The sequence below is a fragment of the Lissotriton helveticus genome, chromosome 1_1, assembly GCF_964261635.1.
Source record: "Lissotriton helveticus chromosome 1_1, aLisHel1.1, whole genome shotgun sequence".
NCBI classification, from domain to species: Eukaryota; Metazoa; Chordata; class Amphibia; order Caudata; family Salamandridae; genus Lissotriton; species Lissotriton helveticus.
Window position 1 is genome coordinate 1,313,864,305 of NC_136057.1, and position 19,173 is coordinate 1,313,883,477.

The following is a 19,173-nucleotide window of genomic DNA, read 5'->3' on the forward strand; positions in this document are numbered from 1 at the left end:
TTGCTTAGAAGAAAACGTTTCTTACTTAACCTTACGATCTTTTTGGTGGATACATGTTATCTACATGCAGATTCCTTAATAATCGCGCCCACCTCCTCGTTCTAAAGGCTGATCATAGGCTTCCAATTAAAACCACTGCAGTGCTTCAGTTGATTTCATTCACTTGACACTGCCTCTGAGAGAACAGAAAAAAGACTCATACTGAAGGCTAGGCACCAGGGTGGGAGCTATCTCACTCCAGTGACGTCACCAGTTCATTGTTCCTGGTGTGCTGAGAAAGATCGCCTACTCTGATAGGGGGCATTGACTCTATATACCAAGTATCTGAAAGAGACACATTAGTGATAGATTACTTACCTTAGAATATCCCCAGGCGTCAGACTGGACCCTGAAAGTTTTTCGTCTGCAGTACCCCTGCGTGTCGGTAGGTGGCGTCGTGCGGCTCCGCGTCCGTCGCTGGCATCGTAAGCACCGGGATGACGTCACGGAGACTACTTAGGTGCCACTCATGCGCGCTGACGTCCGTTATTTCTTTTTCCGCGCTAGCAAGCGCAGATCACGTACCCTAGTCACTTTTTGACTAACTTTTTTGGGACTTTTGTCTCTACTTCTTTTGAGTCCTTGACTCCTGGTGCCACTTAGGGATGCCAGGGTTTAAATCCTGCGGGGCCTGTCTCCGTACGATGTCGGTGGCTGACCCCCATGGCGTTTGTCTCTGTCTGGAGCGTGACCATGACTCCCGGGTATGTTCGGACTGTCTGGCCATGGCTCCGAAAGCTTTGCGGGGGCGGTTCCGAATGTTTCTAGAAGTCGTCTCCGCGCCGTTTGAGGTCCAGGGGTCGCTCAAGGTATCGACTGCGGAGCCATCACCATCTCTCCTCTGGGTTTAAGTCTACACCCTCTGAATCGGGTAAGAGACGTCACAAGAAAAAGTTGAAGAAGCGTGTTCGCTCTCCGACGTCCCTCCGTCTGTCTCCAGACGCGGACGAGGGGGCCAGGGGTTCATCCCCCGCGGCTCTATTGGAACCTAGGAGTCCCGCGGCCTACCCACCTTATCCGGTTCCGTCGGCGACTCCGGCCCAGGTGCAGGAGTTTCTTGCTGCCATGGACCGCCTTTTTAGGCCTTGGGCTCCCGCCGGCGCGCCTTCTGACCCTACGGTCCCTTTGGAGGGCCCTTGCTTGCCGTCGGCGCCGCCGGCTGCTCTGGCCCCGGCACCCCCTGCGGCTCCATTCCCGGCGCCGCTGTGGGTTCCGTTTGTTCCACCTCCGCCCTTGCCCGAATTTCCTGGTAATTTTGCTCCGGCTTGGGACCCTAATTGGGACATGGAGCCGGATCGGCGCCGTTGGAGCACTTGTTTTCCCCTGTGCCTCCCCAGCTGCTGCCGCCCGTACCATGGGCTGTGGAGGAGGGGGATGACTGGGAGGGGTTGGAAGACCCTCTTGCACAGCAGTGCGAGTCTGAAAATGAGTGGGTTGAAGACTCCGAGGACGCAGGCGGCCTTGACCTCTCCTCTGAGCCTGGATTTATGTCTCCTCCCGCACTCATAGAGGAGGGCGCCACGTATACTATGGTGCTCTGTAGAGCAGCTGAGGCCCTAGACCTTGACATGCCTACTGTCACTCACAAGACCAACCTCCTTACTGAGGTGCTTCAGCCTGCGGCAAGTTCTATGGAACGTCTGCTCCCGTTTAACGAGACCTTGACGGATGTTTTGATGGACACCCGGTCTAGGCCAGCCACAGGGTTTCCTGTGGATAAGAACATGGCCAGGCGTCATTGCCCGGCACCGGGTGACTCTGCCTTTCTGACAAATGATCCTACTCCGGAGAGCCTGGTCATTCAGGCCTCCACTTCCCAAAGTGCGTTCCCTACTGCCCCGCCGGATAAGGAATCGAAAAGCTGGAGCAGTTTGGCAAGAGGTTGTTTTCCTCTGCCAGCTTGGGGCTGCGGTCAGTTAACACTGCATGCCTTTTTTGGCCGCTAATCTGACGCTGTGTGGGACACAGTGGCGCAGACTCTGCCCCAGTGTCCGGAGGAGGTTCGGGCTGTACTTTCCCAGGCTGGGGTGGAGGGAATGGATGCCGCGAAGTTTGCCATTCGGTGTGGCCTGGACACAGTGGATTCTTTAGGGAGAGCGATCTCCACAACAGTGGCCCTGCGTCGCCATGCCTGGCTACGGTCCACAAGGTTTTCGGGGGATGTCCAGAGTACCCTCATGGACATGCCTTTTGATGGTACTCGCCTGTTTGACAATAAGTCAGACAGGGCGCTGGAGCGTTTCAAGGACTCTCGGGCTACGGCCTAGTCCTTGGGTCTCTCCGCCATGCGCCCGGCCACGTCTACCTTTCGTTCCTTTCGTGCCATGGAAGGGGCGCCCCTGCTCTTTTATTCAGTCAGAAGCCTGCGCAGAACCAAACTCAGCGCGGCTGTGGGCGTGAAGGCTGCCGTGGCGGCACAGGGGGCCAGCGTGCGGGTCAGTCCACCTCCGCTCCCTCAGAATCTGCCTCAAAGCCTTCCTAGTCCGAGCTTTGGGCTGCACCCCACGCCAGTGGGCGGCAGGATTAGAAATCACCTTCCCCACTGGCGTTCTGTCACTTCCGACAAGTGGGTGCTGCAACTCGTCCGGAGGGGGTTACTCCCTTCCATTCGAGTCTAACCCCTCCCCCCCCCCTTCCCCCAGCCATGCCACCTCAGTTCCACCTCATGTCCAGGGACCACTTTGCGCTTCTCCAACAGGAAGTTATGGTCCTCTTGGCCAAGGGAGTCATCAAGCGCGACACACCATCAGTTTTACCACCGTTTTTCACATACACTGTGCAGGGCCGAGGCAGCTGCACTGTTGCAGTGTGCCTGGAAAGACATTTCGCTGTAACGTTATGTTAAAACTAAGGCTCTGCTGAGATCCGAACTCCGGATCCCCAGTTTACCAGACACGCGCTTTAACCAACTGAGCCACAGCACCTAGCCATTTGTTGCTATAACACCCGTGAAGCGAGAAACACGGCACCAGCGGCCCATGAGCTCACCTGTTAGCCCCATCGCCATGCCCACACCCGGGCTCCATGCCAAATTGACGCTGCTCAGCCCAATTCTCCCTTCCCGCGCCGGACGCCCCGATCCAGCTGCGCCGCCCGTTCCTTTTCGACCTCCACACGTGGCCCCGTCCTGCGACACTCCTCCAGTTGTTCCGCTCCTTCTGCACTGAAGAGACCGTCCCGAAGTCGTTTGATCGAACCTGCAACAGGGAACAAAAACAAAATTAATTACAGCCTCCTAGAGGCTGGAACGGGCAGGCCGTGGCGCGCAGGAGTCAAGAGGCCGACTCCCACGCTGCACGGCCTTTTAACCCTTCGCTGGCCAGGCCGGATCTAACCGGCCTGGCCTTTGTTCCCTTCGTGAGCCGGTAGTGCCTAATCACTTCCGGGTCACCAGGGTACCCGGGGCGAGTGTGGGCCGGTGCGCCCCGCCATAAGTGCGGCGGGGCGATGTCGGCCCCGCCTTTGCATTTGGTTCTGTGTAAGTAATATTGATCGCCTTGAGTTCCCTCGACGGTCTCACGAGTTCCTTAATTACACATTCGACAATTAAAGCACAAAGACAGGTGGATAGGGGATGTGAGAAGCTGCTAATGAGAAGGGCCATCAGCTCATTATGGAGGCTCTGAGTGCACGAGCTGCCGGAGCCAAACCCCACATCTGGGCGCAGTATAAGTGTCACACAACCTGACAGTGCCACTGAGGCCGGGCACCGGGAGCCTGGAGAGAGATGCCACAGGTCTCGATTCTTCCTGCTTATTGTGTCCGGCCCTAGATGCAGACCCTCGCCCACCCACAGCCCGAGGGTACTGTGCAGGTAAGCAGATATGTTACATGGTAATCCCTAGCACCCACTCACGAGGCCTGACAGCAAGAGGGGTGTCGGCGCCATTGCAAGCATGTGCATTTGCCTTTCAGTAGGAACGCCGCAAATCTTTTTCCAAGCCAAATACAGGACAACATGTCAAATATTTTCACAACCATGCACCTGAATTTGTATCACTTTAACTGTTCATCCCACTCGCATGTCTTCCCTGAACCCCTTTCTCCCACCCTGAGACCAATCCGCTCCTTCTCCTACTCACCAGACTCTGACCTGCGTGCTTCTTTTCTTCCCTTCCCCTCCCTCACCTCCCACTCTCAGCTTTACTACGTATTTCCTGGTATTTATGTAAAAAAAAAAAAACCACAAATGTATTGTATTGCAGCATTTACATGTCGCTTACTACCCCAATGTGGGGCGCTGAAGTGCATGCCTAGTAGGTAGCATTCTGAACCGTTTAGGGTTGGAATTCCTTGTTTGATTTGTAACCGCAGCAGGTTGTAATACATTTAGATATTGTGCGCATGCCACACACACGTTTGCACGCATACATATCTACAAGGGCATATACTGCAGCTGCAATAGATCTGGCTTTAATTTACAGTCTGTCTTTAAGTTACAATTGCATTTAAATATATACATGCATAATAGCAGTTTTGATGCTGTAGCACATTAAATGTTAATACGTTATTTTTGCCAGTGCTTTTTTCCTAGTGACTTCTGCACTCCATCTCTGGCTTCTTGCCAATGGTTATTATGGAAAACTAGGACTCCTCCACATAATCTTGTTTGCTTATGGAATTTCTTGATATTCAAGAATATACTACCCCCATAGCTCACACCGTACACACAACCCTCACACACCTCTATGTGCTCGCCACGTTTATGCTGCAAAAAGCACTTGCATTCTATAATAATAAACTATTTATTTCATATCCTTTATGTGTATTTCAATATACAGCTTTATTACCAATGAGTGGTGGGGTGTAACTGATCTTTAAACACATATTCCTCTTGGGCCCTAGTAGCCACGAAACATGACGATGTTTTCGGTCTGTAGGCTAAAAGCTATATTAACATTGAGTGCTCCTAAACACTATGATAAACTTAAGCAATATTTATCTTCGGTATCGCCATTCTCATCCTCATCACCAGTGCAGCCTCACCTCAGCACTAGTGCAGCCCCACTTCAGCAGCAACTCCGAACTAACCCAGTACCACAACTAACCGTTCCGATACAATCCATATAATTCCACTTCAAACCTTAGACATCTACTCCACTACAAAACACATCAATAACATATTGTCATTTACAATACCAATAGCTCTAACTCTTGAAAATGTAAGACCTGTTGCATTGCAAATGCTTGTTTTAATAAGCCATTCGTCTTTACCTGTATCTGTGCCCATTTTCATTAGTTTCTTTAAGTTCCTCCTGAAAATCTTACGCTTTTTTCTGCGTTTTTTTTTTCCTTTTAGTTTTTGGTGAGCAGCAGATCAAAATTGCAGTTATTATATTCCTGGTAAGAACGTGTTTTGAGCATCAAGAAGTTTGAATGGATATTATTGCTTTTGGTGGGAGAGTGAGTTCTGCACAAGATGCCACCCGTTTAGAAGCGATGGTGGACGATCTTGAATGAAGGGTCCTTGAGTTATAGATATCACATGGCATCATTGCGTAATGAACATGTGAATTAAGGATATATTTGGGACTAAGTAATGTTAAACACGAACAAATGATGGAGTTTATGTCAAGCTCAGCACTATCACTGTCTTGAAATACAATTTTAGGATGTTGATGTAGAGTTGGTGGAGAACACAAAATGGTCTGGATCGGTAATTCAAAGGTATCTGAATAAGGTTGTGGGGGCAGAAATGCATCATAGCTGGTGCTCTGGATTTGAAATGCTCATTTAGTTCTGAGCTGTGTGGAAAGGATGTGCCCAGTACTGATAGATGGGAGATGGTCCAGGTGTTCTTAGCTTCATATTTTGACTTGAAACTGTATCTGGACTTCTTGTCTCATGGGGGATTTGTCAATATAGGAAGTGAAAGCTGTGAGTATGCGGGTTAACTGATAGTGTTTGGTATTTGCATTGCTGGGATGGGGATTTATGCACTTCAGTCTTCAGTAAGTGGTCCCGGTGGGGATAGGATGCATTTTCATCAGTCATTTTGTTTTCTATGTTCTCCCCCACAGATTTGCCAATTGGGAAATTTTTCCATTCACATTGCCCTTCGGAACCTACGTCCAGCTGGTGAGTTCCTCCATAGGAGATACTACTGTTCATGACAGTTTTGGTATTGACGCAGTTGAAAAAGAGACTTCTGCACTAAGTCATTTCTCGCTGATCAGCAGAATAGAAGGCAATTAAGAAGTGACAGGCATACGTAACATTGGGCCAGATGTAGCAACATTGTATTTTGCGAGGCCTTAATAGCGAATTTTACCGATTTGCTATTCTGGACTCACAAAATGCAATTATGTAGGTTTCGCAAATAAAATTGTGATTCCTGCCCATTCCTTATTTGCAACTCGCAAATTGCGAGTCGCAAATAAGGAATGAATGGGAATTGCATGCGCAATTTGCGAGTTCCCAATAGGTACTCGCAAATTGCGCATGTAATTTCAAGGGGGCCAAATGGACACCCTGTTGCACCCCTGAAATATGCATGTGTGCACATGTCCCGCACATACATGCCATAAGGGCATGTATGTACGCCACCTGGCACCTAGAACTTGAAGTTGGTGGTAATTTGCGATTCCTTAAAGCCAGGTCGCAATTTTTTTTTTTTTTTGCTTCCAACATTGCATTTAAGGAATTGCAAATTGCGATTCCCTAAATGCATTCGCAAAATGAGTCATTGTAATTCCCTATTTTGCGAATGCCTTTTTAGATGATACATCTCAAAAGGCTTTTTACCGTTCGCAAACGGTAAAAAGCTTTATAATAATTAGATGCGTACCAAAAAAATCAAGAAGCACGTATTGAGTATCTCACTTTTTTAAATGACTACTGCTAGGTTCCTGACCCTGCTACATCCTGGTACACAGATAACAACAGTATGGCCTCAAAGCAAGCAAAGAGTGGTTTCATAGAGCGTACGACTTGACAGCATAGATTGGGTTTAAAAGAGACCTTTGGGAGCACTGGGGAGCAAAGTAGTCTTTTCCTTTTGTTGAGCTATTCAAGGAGCGCCTTTGTGTTTTCTAATGAAAATGTATCCCATTTATAAAGCCACATCTAGTCCCTTCTACTGCCTGATGAGGTTCACATATGGCATTGGCTATAGGGCTCTTAAACCAAATGAGAGGAGCTGCACGAATTGTAGTATTTCACACCTTCAGGACAGCTACTTCACAGGAATGGGGTGGAAAAGCAAAATCTTTATTTTTATTTTTATAAATAAAAGTAACTAGGGAAACTAGTAGGTTATTCCAGAGGTGGTGTTACACAGGTCCACGGCGCAGGGTGGGAAAATGGACAATGGACACGAATTGCAGGATATAGAAGTATGGCAGAGTCTGGGGTTGGTGGAGCCACGACCCACTTTCAAGCTTCTGAGCTTAGGTTATTTAAGTGCTCTCATCAGGACTGTTAAATGACAGTAAATCCCATGCTTGAGGTTTGGTGAGAGTGGTACATGAAAATATATGCAGATCAACATTCCTCCCAAATGGGCTAGGATTTTGCATTGGCCAAGTGAGGTTGTCTAAGAGTGGTGCTTGGCTGGAACCCATAAATACATCCTATCCCACCCTCTGAAGTGCCTGCATCATTCTTCTACTGTTGAAACTCTGTCATTGGCTCATCTTGGAGCTTTGGATTCCATTTAGATGTGTAGATTTGTAATCCAAAACCCTTAAGTCTAGCTGGTGAAGTAACTGTCTGTTCGGTCAAGAGCATCCATTGGCTGTGAGTCTGGAATGACACAAGCTCTGATGGTCGCCAACTTAAGCACAAAGAAAAGAGTGGGGTCTGGCTGTGTTTCTGCATGGTAATGCACCTTTTTCGATTTGAATTATTTGACAAATTAATTATACACTTCAAAGAGACGATATAGATTCAGGAGAAAAGGACAGAAAAGACTGCGCGCAGAGGTATATAACCAATGCAGTTGAGAGGGTGTGGTAAGGGCATACTGTTATTGCCACGTCAACCAAGTGCTAGGAAGTTGAGTCCATGCTTAGTGAGCGTTGTGGTCCATCCTTGTCGGCTGGGAATAGGGAAGTTGAATCCATGTTTGGAGAGCATTGTGAGCAAGGAAGGAGGCTAGGTCATAGTGTAGGACATTTTGTTTATGGAGGGGTGCAATTAATATGGGAAATGGCAGGAGGTACTGCGTTATTGTGCTGCTAAGTGATGGCTTCTGATCTTGATGTACTCCCACACTACTTCTCTGAGAAACCTAGGATTGCTTGCCATCGCTTAAACTTAGTGTCGGGTGCTGAAGGGCTTGTACTGGGCACTAATCCCTGGGACCCAGTAGCCAATGTTTGACCAGCGGCTCCCTGAACAGGATCTGACTAATATTTTTCTGGTAGTAAAAAGGATGTTGAGATTTTGGTCGGCAATTCAGCACTAACAGTAAGTGGCAGCTTTTCCCAGTTGAGGGATGGGCTGCCTTGCTGTTAAATGTTTGATCATACTTAGAATTATATAAAGTGTGAAAATACATGGGTGTGGTAATCCGTCAAAACCATTTAAATACGTGAGAATGTAGGTTTCTACTCTTATGTGTTTTTTTGGGTGTTTTTTAAGCTGAAGTTGCTTCAAGTAAGAACACTTAACACATAGATATATGATCTTGGGTTAAGGTTTCCGGGCATCTCTGGGTCTTGCATGTTTATGTATGTATGGAGTGGTTCTTGTATAGTGCAAACCTAGATGGAGGGCAGCAGAGCCCTGAAGTGATGTTGCTAACTGCATGCCTATGACTTAATGCTCATTTTTCCCTCAGGTTCCAAGACAAGGAAGATTCCGTTCCCCACCAAGAACCCCTTCACCTGGCTCTTCTTGCTCGTTTCTTGTCCGAATTACACATACGAGGTAAGAGAACAGATTCCATTGGTTTCCTGCACCTTTGAAAAATGTTTTAGGTGTCATAAGTTCAACTTTTGAGGAGAGCATTTGTCTTATGTATGTGGTTAGGGATCAGCCATTGGCATAATTGTGTCCTTTGCATGCAGTCTCTTCATGGTGTCGTTTTTGCACTGCGTCCATATGCTCCTTCCAGTTTTTGTGAGACAATGAGGTTTCAGCTAATCACGTGATCTAAATTAAAAAGCTGGAGCGTTATTGTGAATAACTAGGAAAGGAGCAGGTGTTTATTGATGGGCAAGGCAGTACTAGAAGACCGTATTATAGCCGTAGTGGGTGTCAGAAGAAAGTAGAAAACTGGCACTGTTGTGCAGTTTGAGTCCCATACATAGCTGTGTGAAATTTTACAAAATATCTTTATTTGTTCAAGAGGCAAAATTCTTCTGAAATTTACGAGTGCTGTTAAAAATAAAAATATTTTCCTTTTAGATGACATGCAGTAAGCTGACACATTTTGGTAGCCTTCTCATAACTCCCCTCTTATAATAGCTTCTCTGATTATGTCGGGGCTCATATTATATCTGAATTTGGATTATAAAAAGTCTCCATTTATCAATTTTGCTATCGTTCTGCAAATTTACAAACAGGTGCCGAAGTTGTCAGGAACTGGTAGTTACCGGACTGGAATGTCCTCTGACTCTTTGCACACTTGCAAACGTATGTGTTCATGGGTATTCACTAGCTACTCCTCTATTCCTCTTCACACTGGAATTGGTTGAAAATGTATGCCTGACAAATGCATAAGTAATATCTTATTCAAAGCATGTGTGGCTGCAGATACATATGCTCGACATACACCTGCTATTTAGAGTTTGGGCTTGGGCGTTTGCAAGTTATTTTTCTTTGAAGAACTTGTTCGAGTCAGGAAATGTGGTGCACCTCTTCAGTTGGCAATGCAAATGGGCACCAATTCCATCTTAGGGTGTGTTTTTTTTTTTCTGCCACCTGGTTTGAATTGTACCAAAACGGCTCAGAGTTCATCATGTTTTCAACAGGTTTTTGGAACCAGACTGATTGATTTCAACACTGACGCATCAGAAACCTAGTCTGCGCCTTGACAATTTTACAACATATCCAGAAACCTTGAAAATCTTTGGAGTACCTTTTGGCGCCAAAGAATTCTAGGAGACCAACCCATCAAGAATCCTGGCAGTCCAGCCCAGAGACTAAGACAAACACATGAGACACCAGGAAGAGAAGAACATCAAGCCTATGCCAAGCCTGGAACAAAGACCATGCCCAGAGTGCAAGTACGTCGCCTGGCTCCGAGACTAACACCACCAAACCATGGACACAGAAATATTCCCATGCAGAGGCAGAACATGCTCCCAAGGGAGTCTGCATCTAGCACGGATGCAAAAGACTGTCCTCTCCGAGGCTCATGCCAGCTCCAGTCAGCACCAAAAAAGGCTGTAAGTCAACCAAGCTCCACGCAGGGGTGTTGAGCCCTACAGTTCCATGGGTGTCAAGCATTTTTGCTCCTGCACGCAGCAAATACAGAAAGCACCACCAAAGCCGGCGCTGAAAATTCAGTCAACACTGAATGCCCTGTCGACCCCAAAAGCTTTTTTGAGAGCCAGATCCAAGGAGTAGGAGTTGCCAATCTTGCAGAGACATCAGGAGGAGCCAATTGCATCGGAAAGATCTCAGCGAAGCAACCTCCGCCAAAGTCATACGAGATACTGCCTCCCAAGACCAAAGCGGTACAAAAGGGGGTGGTGATGTCAACAGATCTGGGTTTAATCCATCACCGTTCTTTAGCCCACTCTGCTACCCCAGTTCAGACATGGCCATATGCAAATCAGTCTGACCCTGTGCCTCATGGGAACAGTCCAGCCCGAACTGCCAAGCCATGCCTTCCCTGGACCGGAAACAAGCTTCCTAGGAGCGGTTTCTGGCATTCCAGCCGTCTTCAGCCAGGCTTGCTTGAATCCAGTGGCAAAGTGAGCAAGGGACTCACGTCTGAGCATACCCTGCCAACTTATGGCGAACAGACGTGAGTCCCTTGCTCACTTGGCCACTGGATTCAAGATAGCCTGGCTGATGAGGATTATGAATCCGAAACCGGTCCCAGGATGCTTGTTTCCGGTCCAGGGAAGACATGGCTTGGCAGTTCGGGCTGGACTGTTCCCATGAGGCACAGGGTCTGACCGATTTGCATATGGCCATGCCTGAACTGGGGTGGCTGAGTGAGCTAAAGAATGGTGATGGATTAAACCCAGATCAGTTGACTGGGGGTGAGTGTTTGATTTGCTCAAACGCTCCGTCCATCATCCCCTTTTGTATCGCCTCCCAAGACCAGGCTTACCTTTGAAGGAGAATCCTCTTCTGAGGCCCCTTCATAAATGGTGCAGATGAAACACAAAGGCACTAGTCCTTTACCTTATGTCCACTTCTGCCTGCCTTGCCTCTACCACCAACTCCGCCTTCTTTACCACCCCCACTCAATCCTCCGCCTCCATCTGAGTCACTAGAGGGGTCCCAATGTACCTTTTCATAACCAGGCAGTTCTTATGACATCATTGACCAATACAGCCAGGCCTTAGACCCAGGGCCTAATTATGACTATCAGACTGTTGGTTCCTGAAAGGAGAGCAAGAAAATCAGCACAGTGGGCAAGTGGGTAGCTGCTGGGGTCACCCACGCATTCTGTCTGGCTCCTTTCCCATTAAGAGTGGTCCCAGTATGAGGAGATGCAGGAGTTGGTAAAACATCTTTCAGAGGAGTACAGGAAGAGGGTGAAGGAGATGGTGCTCAAGGGCAAGATCATCTCGGACACCGAAATTCATTGTGCACTTTAAGCTGTGGACACGTTATCTAGAAGCATTAACACCAGCATTCTTCTGAGTTACCATGCTTGGCTTCATATCTACAGGTTCAAATCTAAAGCTCAGCAGCATCTTCTCAGTGTCCCGTTTGATAGAGAGCATCTTGTCCGCCCTCAGTTTAACGAGATGCAGAAAAAAATAAAGGACACTGATATTGTGAAGTTTGTGGGTGCCCCAGAAAACTCTAGCTATAAGACTCCTTTTGCAAGTGACAACCAGCGGGGGAGCCAAGGCCTCTTTACAAGACCAGCCGCAGTCCTACCTGAGATGGTGGCAAACCGTCCACCAAAAAGTGGGCAGGGTTTACAACATGGCACACACTTGGGATAATAACTGTGACAAGGGCAGAAGTGGCAAAACGAAAGGAGCTTCTACCTCCAAACAGTGACTCGCCTCATCGTCCTCTGCCCCCCCCACCTGGTCACATGTCCTCAGCAGAGACCAACTCTGCCTTCTCGAGGAATGGGTACATGCTCTTCTCCAGAAAGACTTAATTGAGAGCCTCCACATCAGTAGGGTCAAGGTATCTAGTGTTTGTACGTTCCCATCCCTAAAAGGCTTTGTCATGCCTATCTTAGATGTCGGGCCTCTCAACAAATACATCCTGCCTGAATATTTTTATATGAAGGGAGGAGAGGAGTTGGCCTAACGGCTAGGGCGGTCGACCTCGAATCTGGGGAACTGGGTTCGAGTCTCGGCAATGACGCTAAACATCCCGTGATTCTGGGCAAATCACTTAATCTCCCCGTCTGTGCCTAACAAAAATGAATGAGTCCTCATGTAATGCAACTGGTGCTATGTAAAGCGCTCTGATACCCGATTCGGGTCAAGTTCTCGCTATATAAAACTCTATAAAATAAAAAAAATACAAAATACCAAAAGACTATCCTTCAGGATGTCATCCCTGTGCCCCAACATGGTCATTACATGATAGTGTTTCACTCTGCCACCCGCTGGTACCTTCATTTTGTGGTAAGAGGACATCATTAGCAATTCAAAATACTTCCTTTTGTGTTCACTACGGTCCCAAGGGTGTTCATGAAGTACCTAGTAATGGTCGCCTCCGAAAGGGGCCAGTCACATTTCCCATACCTGGATGATTGACTTCCCAAGAGTGACGGGAGGCAGCTTTGCCTAACCCACACTCAAGCAGCGATTTCCTTGCTCCAACCCTTGGTATTCATCATAAGTGCAACTAAGTCCCATCTCCATGGACAGTGCACTGTAGATCTGGGTCCATAGTGCACTGCCCTGTACTAGAGCTCTTTGACTACGCTTTTACTCTTCTCTCACTCCTTTCATGCATGGTGAGGAAGATGAGACAAATGCACCTGACACTCATCGTGGTTGCTCCCACATGGGCCCGGCAACCTGGTACTCCATGCTTATGGAGATTTTTGTCAGCCTCCTTGAGAAGCTGCCACTAAGGCACGAACATCTCAAACTGAGACAAGGCAAGATCAGTTACCCAGAACTCAGTCAGCTCCACTTAACGATGTGGCACCTGCGGATTTAAAATGTGGTTACTTAAACCTCCCCCAAGAATGTATTACCCTTCTGCAAGAAGCACTTAGCTTCACTACAAGGGCCTGATAGACCACAAAGTAGAAACACTTTGTCCATTGCTATATATCCAAACACCTGGCTCTCTTAAAACCTAAAGTCTAGGGCATTTTCTGCTATTTTTTACATCTGCAGAAATCATATCTCGCCTACACTTTGCTGACGTTGCAGCTTACATGCAAATAGGGGAACATTCTTCCTGTTTATGATTTCAATAGTTGAAGTGTTCATGGAGGGACTTAAAAGGGTCAATCCTCCCAGAATTCCTTTTGCACCAGTTTGGAACCTCAACATTGTCCTCACAAGGCTCAAGGGAGCTACCCTTTAAGCGTTTACCCTCATGCCCCTTCAGTTCCTTTCCTTGAAGGTGGCCTTCCTTCTGGCCATTACATCCGAATCATTGGTAGTCTACAAGCACTCACCTTACTAAAGCCTTTCATTAGGTTCACAAAGACAGACTTGTTCTCAGACCCAATCTGATATTTCTACCTAAAGAAGTTTCATCATCATACCTAAACTAAACCATAGCGTTCCCAATTTTTTTTTTACCACAACCAGACTACGTAGGAGAAAGAGCTCTACAGGAGCTAGATGTTAAAGGGCTCTCATGTATTACACCGACAGGACTAAGTCTTCTCGTAAGTCTGACCTCTTTCTGGCCTTTGCACAGCTTCACATGGACCATGCCATCTCTAAGGCTGGCATACCAAGATGAATAGTAAAGTGTATACAAACCAAGGGCTAAAAGAGTCCTAATTGTTCACCCAGGTCACACTCCACCCATAAGAAAGGAGCAAGTATGGCTTTCTTAGGCAACATCCTGCTAGCTGACCTCTGCAAAGCAGCCGCCTGTTCGCCCACACAGACACGTTTGACAAGCATTATTGTGCGGATCTCCTAGCAAGCCAACAAGCTATGGTTGGCTTATAGTCTTAATGGCTCACAGTGGTATCTTAAAAAAAAAAAAAATACATAAGGGACTTATGATTAATCCCAAATCTGAACAAATCAAAGCTACAATCTCATTAAACTTCGTCATGGTCTTATCTTCAAAGATAAATTGCATTTAATAGGCACAAACAAAGTACTCCGGTGATTACACTGTGAAACTTGTAAAGGGAAATTGATGTACATGCAGTAAAAGGGGCTGTCAGTCTGATTGCCTTGTTAAACAGTATATATTAAAGTCCAGTCACTTACATTCTTTTTAACATTGATTGTATTTTTAACCCCTTGTATTGATTTTTGAGCCCCATCTCTGAAAGTGGCTGGGTTATTATCAGGACAACAAATGGAAAAAAGCACTAAGGTGCTTCAGAAAATACGTAGCTCAATAGTTAACAGTGTGCAAGCTGGTCACACTAGATCACAAAAGCAAATTCCTACATAAAAACCCATGACTATATTAGCATATTCCTTTCAAATTAGGAGATATAATGTGTGGAAGAATTCCAGAAACTCATGAAGAGTGTGTTGAAACAGGCTTAATAAGTTCGAGGTTGGTCTGTCCCTTTGTTATGGAGGCATCGCTCTGCTCTGTCGTTTAGGTGGAGATAACCTCTACTTAAAGCAAGGAACATGAGTCTTTTTTTACCATTTGCAAGTGAGCAAATCATGTCACCAAAGAATTGCAGATTTGTTTTCACCAGACACAGTGTATCACAATTGACTGTTTTTTTGGTGAACCCTCGCCTGCCTAACGCAGCACAACAATGCCAGAACACTTTCTCAGAGCAGGAAAGGTTCCCCTTTCCTTCATAACCAACAGTGCACCTATGATTGACATATTCTGCCACTTTTTAGTACGTTTGCTTTTCAGCCTGCGTGCACCAGTCTCTTGCTTCCAGCTATGAAGATTGGGTGGAAATAATCGCGCCCTGCCTGTCTGGTGATGTTTCTTCTTGCCACAATGAACACTAGGTTACTTAGTATTTTGGCATGTCTCAACATGCAATGGTCTCTCCAAATACATAGCAGTTATAATCCTGCTCGAATTACCACTTTCCTAGGTGCTCTATGAGCCTCTTCCCAATCGTTATCCTCTAGTTTTCTAGCTCTCGTTCCTCTTCTTCTTCTTTTTCCGTGGAACTTGGGACAATAATTAACTCTTTTCCTGTACATCGGGAATTTTGGGGCGGGATTCAGAAAGGACTCTATCCTCCAGGGGGGGAAAGAATCCTCTGTGGTCACATCAGTGCATGTGTCTGATTTGAATGTATCCTGTTGTTTTGCAAATCTGACATTTGGTATTGACGGCTTCCTTCTTTCCAGAAGTTGCCTAGCTTGTCGATTCCAAAGTGGTCCCATTTTAGGAAACTTCAGTTTTCCCAACTCTAACTCATCGCTGTCTGAAAGGGGTGTTTCGATTGCCAGGATTCCCTTGCATTCCAAATATTTATTCATTTCTTATTCACTTTGAGGACTGATCTCTTATGGATAGGCTCCACAGACAGTTTATCCCAGTATAGGGCTGTGGGGCTATCTCCAGAGTCTCAGTGCATGCTTGTTGTCCCTCACAGATGGCTCCTCCTGTCGGGAGAACGCCTATTCGTGAACCATTGGTTGGTCCATCCCCAATAGTATTCGCGTATATCCAGTAATGCAAATCTCCCCCTTTGTTAGTTTGTTGAAGCGGATGTACTGTGGCTTTCCATTCCAGAGGAGGAGTCTAGTCTCGTCTTCTAGTTCCTTAAAGAACTCTGGGGAGACCATGTACGGAGTATTTTGGAGGATAAACTTACATAGGGATATTACCTTGAATATGGCCAGACAGACTTAAGGACTGTGTTTCAAACCTATGCATCCGCTACATGCCAGGCGCTGCTTGGAGGAGGGTATTACATAAGTCTGTGAAGAGCATGTAGATCTACACACATGCTACAAACAGAAAATGTTACTTACCCTGTAATCATCTGTTTGGTGTGTGTAGTGCTGTAGATTCATATGCATTGATCTTCCTCCCTGAAGCTTGTGTTGACTAGAGATCTCTTCTAATTTTAATTAACGGACAACTGCGCAATGTTCATAGTGCACCATGCTTTGCTAACTCAATACATTCTTTACCCACTATGAAAAACAATCTAATAATGAGCCCACCTTGTGACTCGAAACACTTCTTTAAAAAAAAAGCAACTTGCAAACGTCCGAGCCGAACACCAAATGCTTACAGGGTAAGTAAAATATTCCTTCCAGAGTGGGGGAAAAAAGAGGGGGTAGGGAGCTTGAATTTGCAATTGTTCAACAGTCTGCATGAGCAGGTATATGCATGTATATTTGCTCATGTGAAAATGAAATTCACAAATCTTTGCTAGGATTAATCTTTCAAGATCTACTTCTATATACGCGTGTTAATTCTTGAAAGTTGTTCATTTACATCATTGCAAGGGCATATACCTGCAGAAGCCCTTTAATGACTATAAGAAACAGATCCCCTAATTTATGTTTCGTCTTTACAGTGATTCTGTTCATCCATTTTTTTTTTTACTTTTTTTTAAAGACATCTCGGCATAGACCAAACACACTCTATTTATAGGACACCTCTTAGAAATGCTATCCAAAGTTGCACAAAGACGTTTGGTTTTCTTTTCAAGTTGCACTTTTTTGTGTACATTTTATTTTGAAAGCATGCAGCCACCAATACTGCTTCATGCTTCTGCATGTATTTGCATATAATCAGGGAGCATTATAGGTAGCCTAGAAGTGTTACATTTTGCAAACTTGTACACGTGTTTGTATTGGAACCACTGTCAATAATGCATTCTGACCTCCTAGCACACTGCATTACCTAGAGTACTCACCCTAATGGTAAAGCATCTGCATTAATGAATCCTATATTAACCTTTGATATGGATACAAATCTTACTTGGGTGCAGACAATTCTCTTTCACAGTTGTATATTGTTCTAGTGTAACCTAGCAAGCAAAGGTTTTATGCTGCAAGGGATTGTGCCTGCTTATCCAGTGTACCGAATAAACATAACATCTTGTTGTCCTTGACCCCAAACAATGTGTCGAGGGTGTGCGGGCACAGGCATTCCACACCCCTTCACACAAGAATCTAATATGGCAAATATTACACCTGGCGCCCACCAGAGGATAAGGGGAGAATTTTTCTACTGGAGCCATGTTCAAGAATGAATAGGGTGTCATTGTTCTGCATTAATGAATCCTATATTAACCTTTGATATGGATACAAATCTTACTTGGGTGCAGACAATTCTCTTTCACAGTTGTATATTGTTCTAGTGTAACCTAGCAAGCAAAGGTTTTATGCTGCAAGGGATTGTGCCTGCTTATCCAGTGTACCAAATAAACATAACATCTTGTTGTCCTTGACCCCAAACAATTTGTCGAGGGTGTGCGGGCACAGGCATTCCACACCCCTTCACACAAGAATCTAATATGGCAAATATTACACCTGGCGCCGACCAGAGGATAAGGGGAGAATTGTTGTACTGGAGCCATGTTCAAGAATGAATAGGGTGCCATTGTTCTGTGACCATGCGGCGCAGGGAGTGGGAGTGGGGGAGGTCAAATTATTGGCTACAAACTGAATAGAGTAAGAAGTGGATATCGTACCGGGTAATGAGGCACATGGAAGTGTGTATCATAGTGCTGAGTGGTGTCACAGAAGAAGTGATTACAGTTGTGTGTCAGTGCTTTGCATGTCAAGTAATGCGTTATTGTTGTGCTGTGGTCGTGCCAATGTGCAAATGGGGTATGGTTTAATAGTTTAATTGAAGAGCAAAGAATGTGTGCGGAGTGGGTTATCATTTAATTGGGAATTCCTGCCTTCTGCTAATATATTCTTGCCTTTGCTAGGTGGGCTCCTGGATTGGTTTCTCCATCATGACTCAGTGTCTGCCAGGTAAGTTTGCTATGAGTTGCGCCTGTGTGACTTCTCCTGTTTCTATAGTTGGGACTTTTGGGGTATTTATTTCATTGTTTTTACTTAACGCTCTAGTTTGTTTTTCTCTTTGCAGTTGCCTTGTTTACTCTGGTTGGTTTCATCCAAATGACGATCTGGGCAAAAGGAAAGCACCGCAGCTACCTAAAGGAGTTCCGTGACTACCCGCCTCTGCGCTCTCCCATCGTCCCATTCCTGTTGTAAAGTGGCTGCTGCTCAGAGGGGCTGCTGATTTTCTGTTTCAGCCCAGCATAGCCAGCTACTGCTAAGAATGCTTGGCAGAGAAGGGATTTGTGGACACTGATCCCTGCTGCCAAAACTGTGAAATGAAGGCACTAGAATGAAAGCTGTTTGGATAGTCGTCCTCGAAGCGGCAGATGTACAGCAACTTGCCTTTAGTGCCCCTCTTACAAGCAGAACACTCAAGCTCAAATAGTCGAACTCTGGAATCCAATGCTTTCTGCTCCCATGTACACCCTGCCCACCTCAAACCACCATAGCATGCCTATACAACATGGCGCTCACATTTCATACATTCAGAGCAATCGGTTCACTTTGATGTTGACCCTAGGCAAATATACAGCTAGCATTGTGACTGGGGGAAAGCAATGTGTGAAATAATTCAGTATGTTGTCAAATTGTAATACCAGGAAAATAATCATGAAATACATTCATGCTGAGGAACAGAGATCACTTTTTTATATTCTTTTCAACAGAGTGCTTGATGGCCGTGTGCAAACATATCTTTTGTGTATTTCATAATCTTAAAATAATTTCCCCTCTCTCGGGTATTGTGCTGCCAGCTGTTCTGGAATTTAGAATCTGATGAAACCCCTTTCTGGCGCGTGTTAAATCATATTTCCTACTCAAGAATGGGCATATTCCACTATAGAAGACTACTGTGGAAGTATTGCTG

At 46.0% G+C, this 19,173-nt stretch overlaps 1 protein-coding gene across 2 annotated transcripts in view; it reads left to right on the plus strand.

Annotated features, from left to right (window-relative positions):
- Positions 1-18,945, plus strand: part of TECR (trans-2,3-enoyl-CoA reductase) — a 175,568-nt gene extending 156,623 nt beyond the window's left edge. For both annotated transcript variants that reach the window (XM_078681643.1, XM_078681633.1), the window contains 5 exons: positions 5,339-5,382; positions 6,060-6,117; positions 8,822-8,910; positions 18,173-18,218; positions 18,334-18,945. In XM_078681643.1, coding sequence (XP_078537769.1) covers positions 5,339-5,382; positions 6,060-6,117; positions 8,822-8,910; positions 18,173-18,218; positions 18,334-18,461 — 365 coding nt within the window. In that variant the 3' untranslated portion in view covers positions 18,462-18,945. The remainder of the gene's footprint in view (positions 1-5,338; positions 5,383-6,059; positions 6,118-8,821; positions 8,911-18,172; positions 18,219-18,333) is intronic.
- The last annotated feature ends 228 nt before the right edge of the window (positions 18,946-19,173 follow it).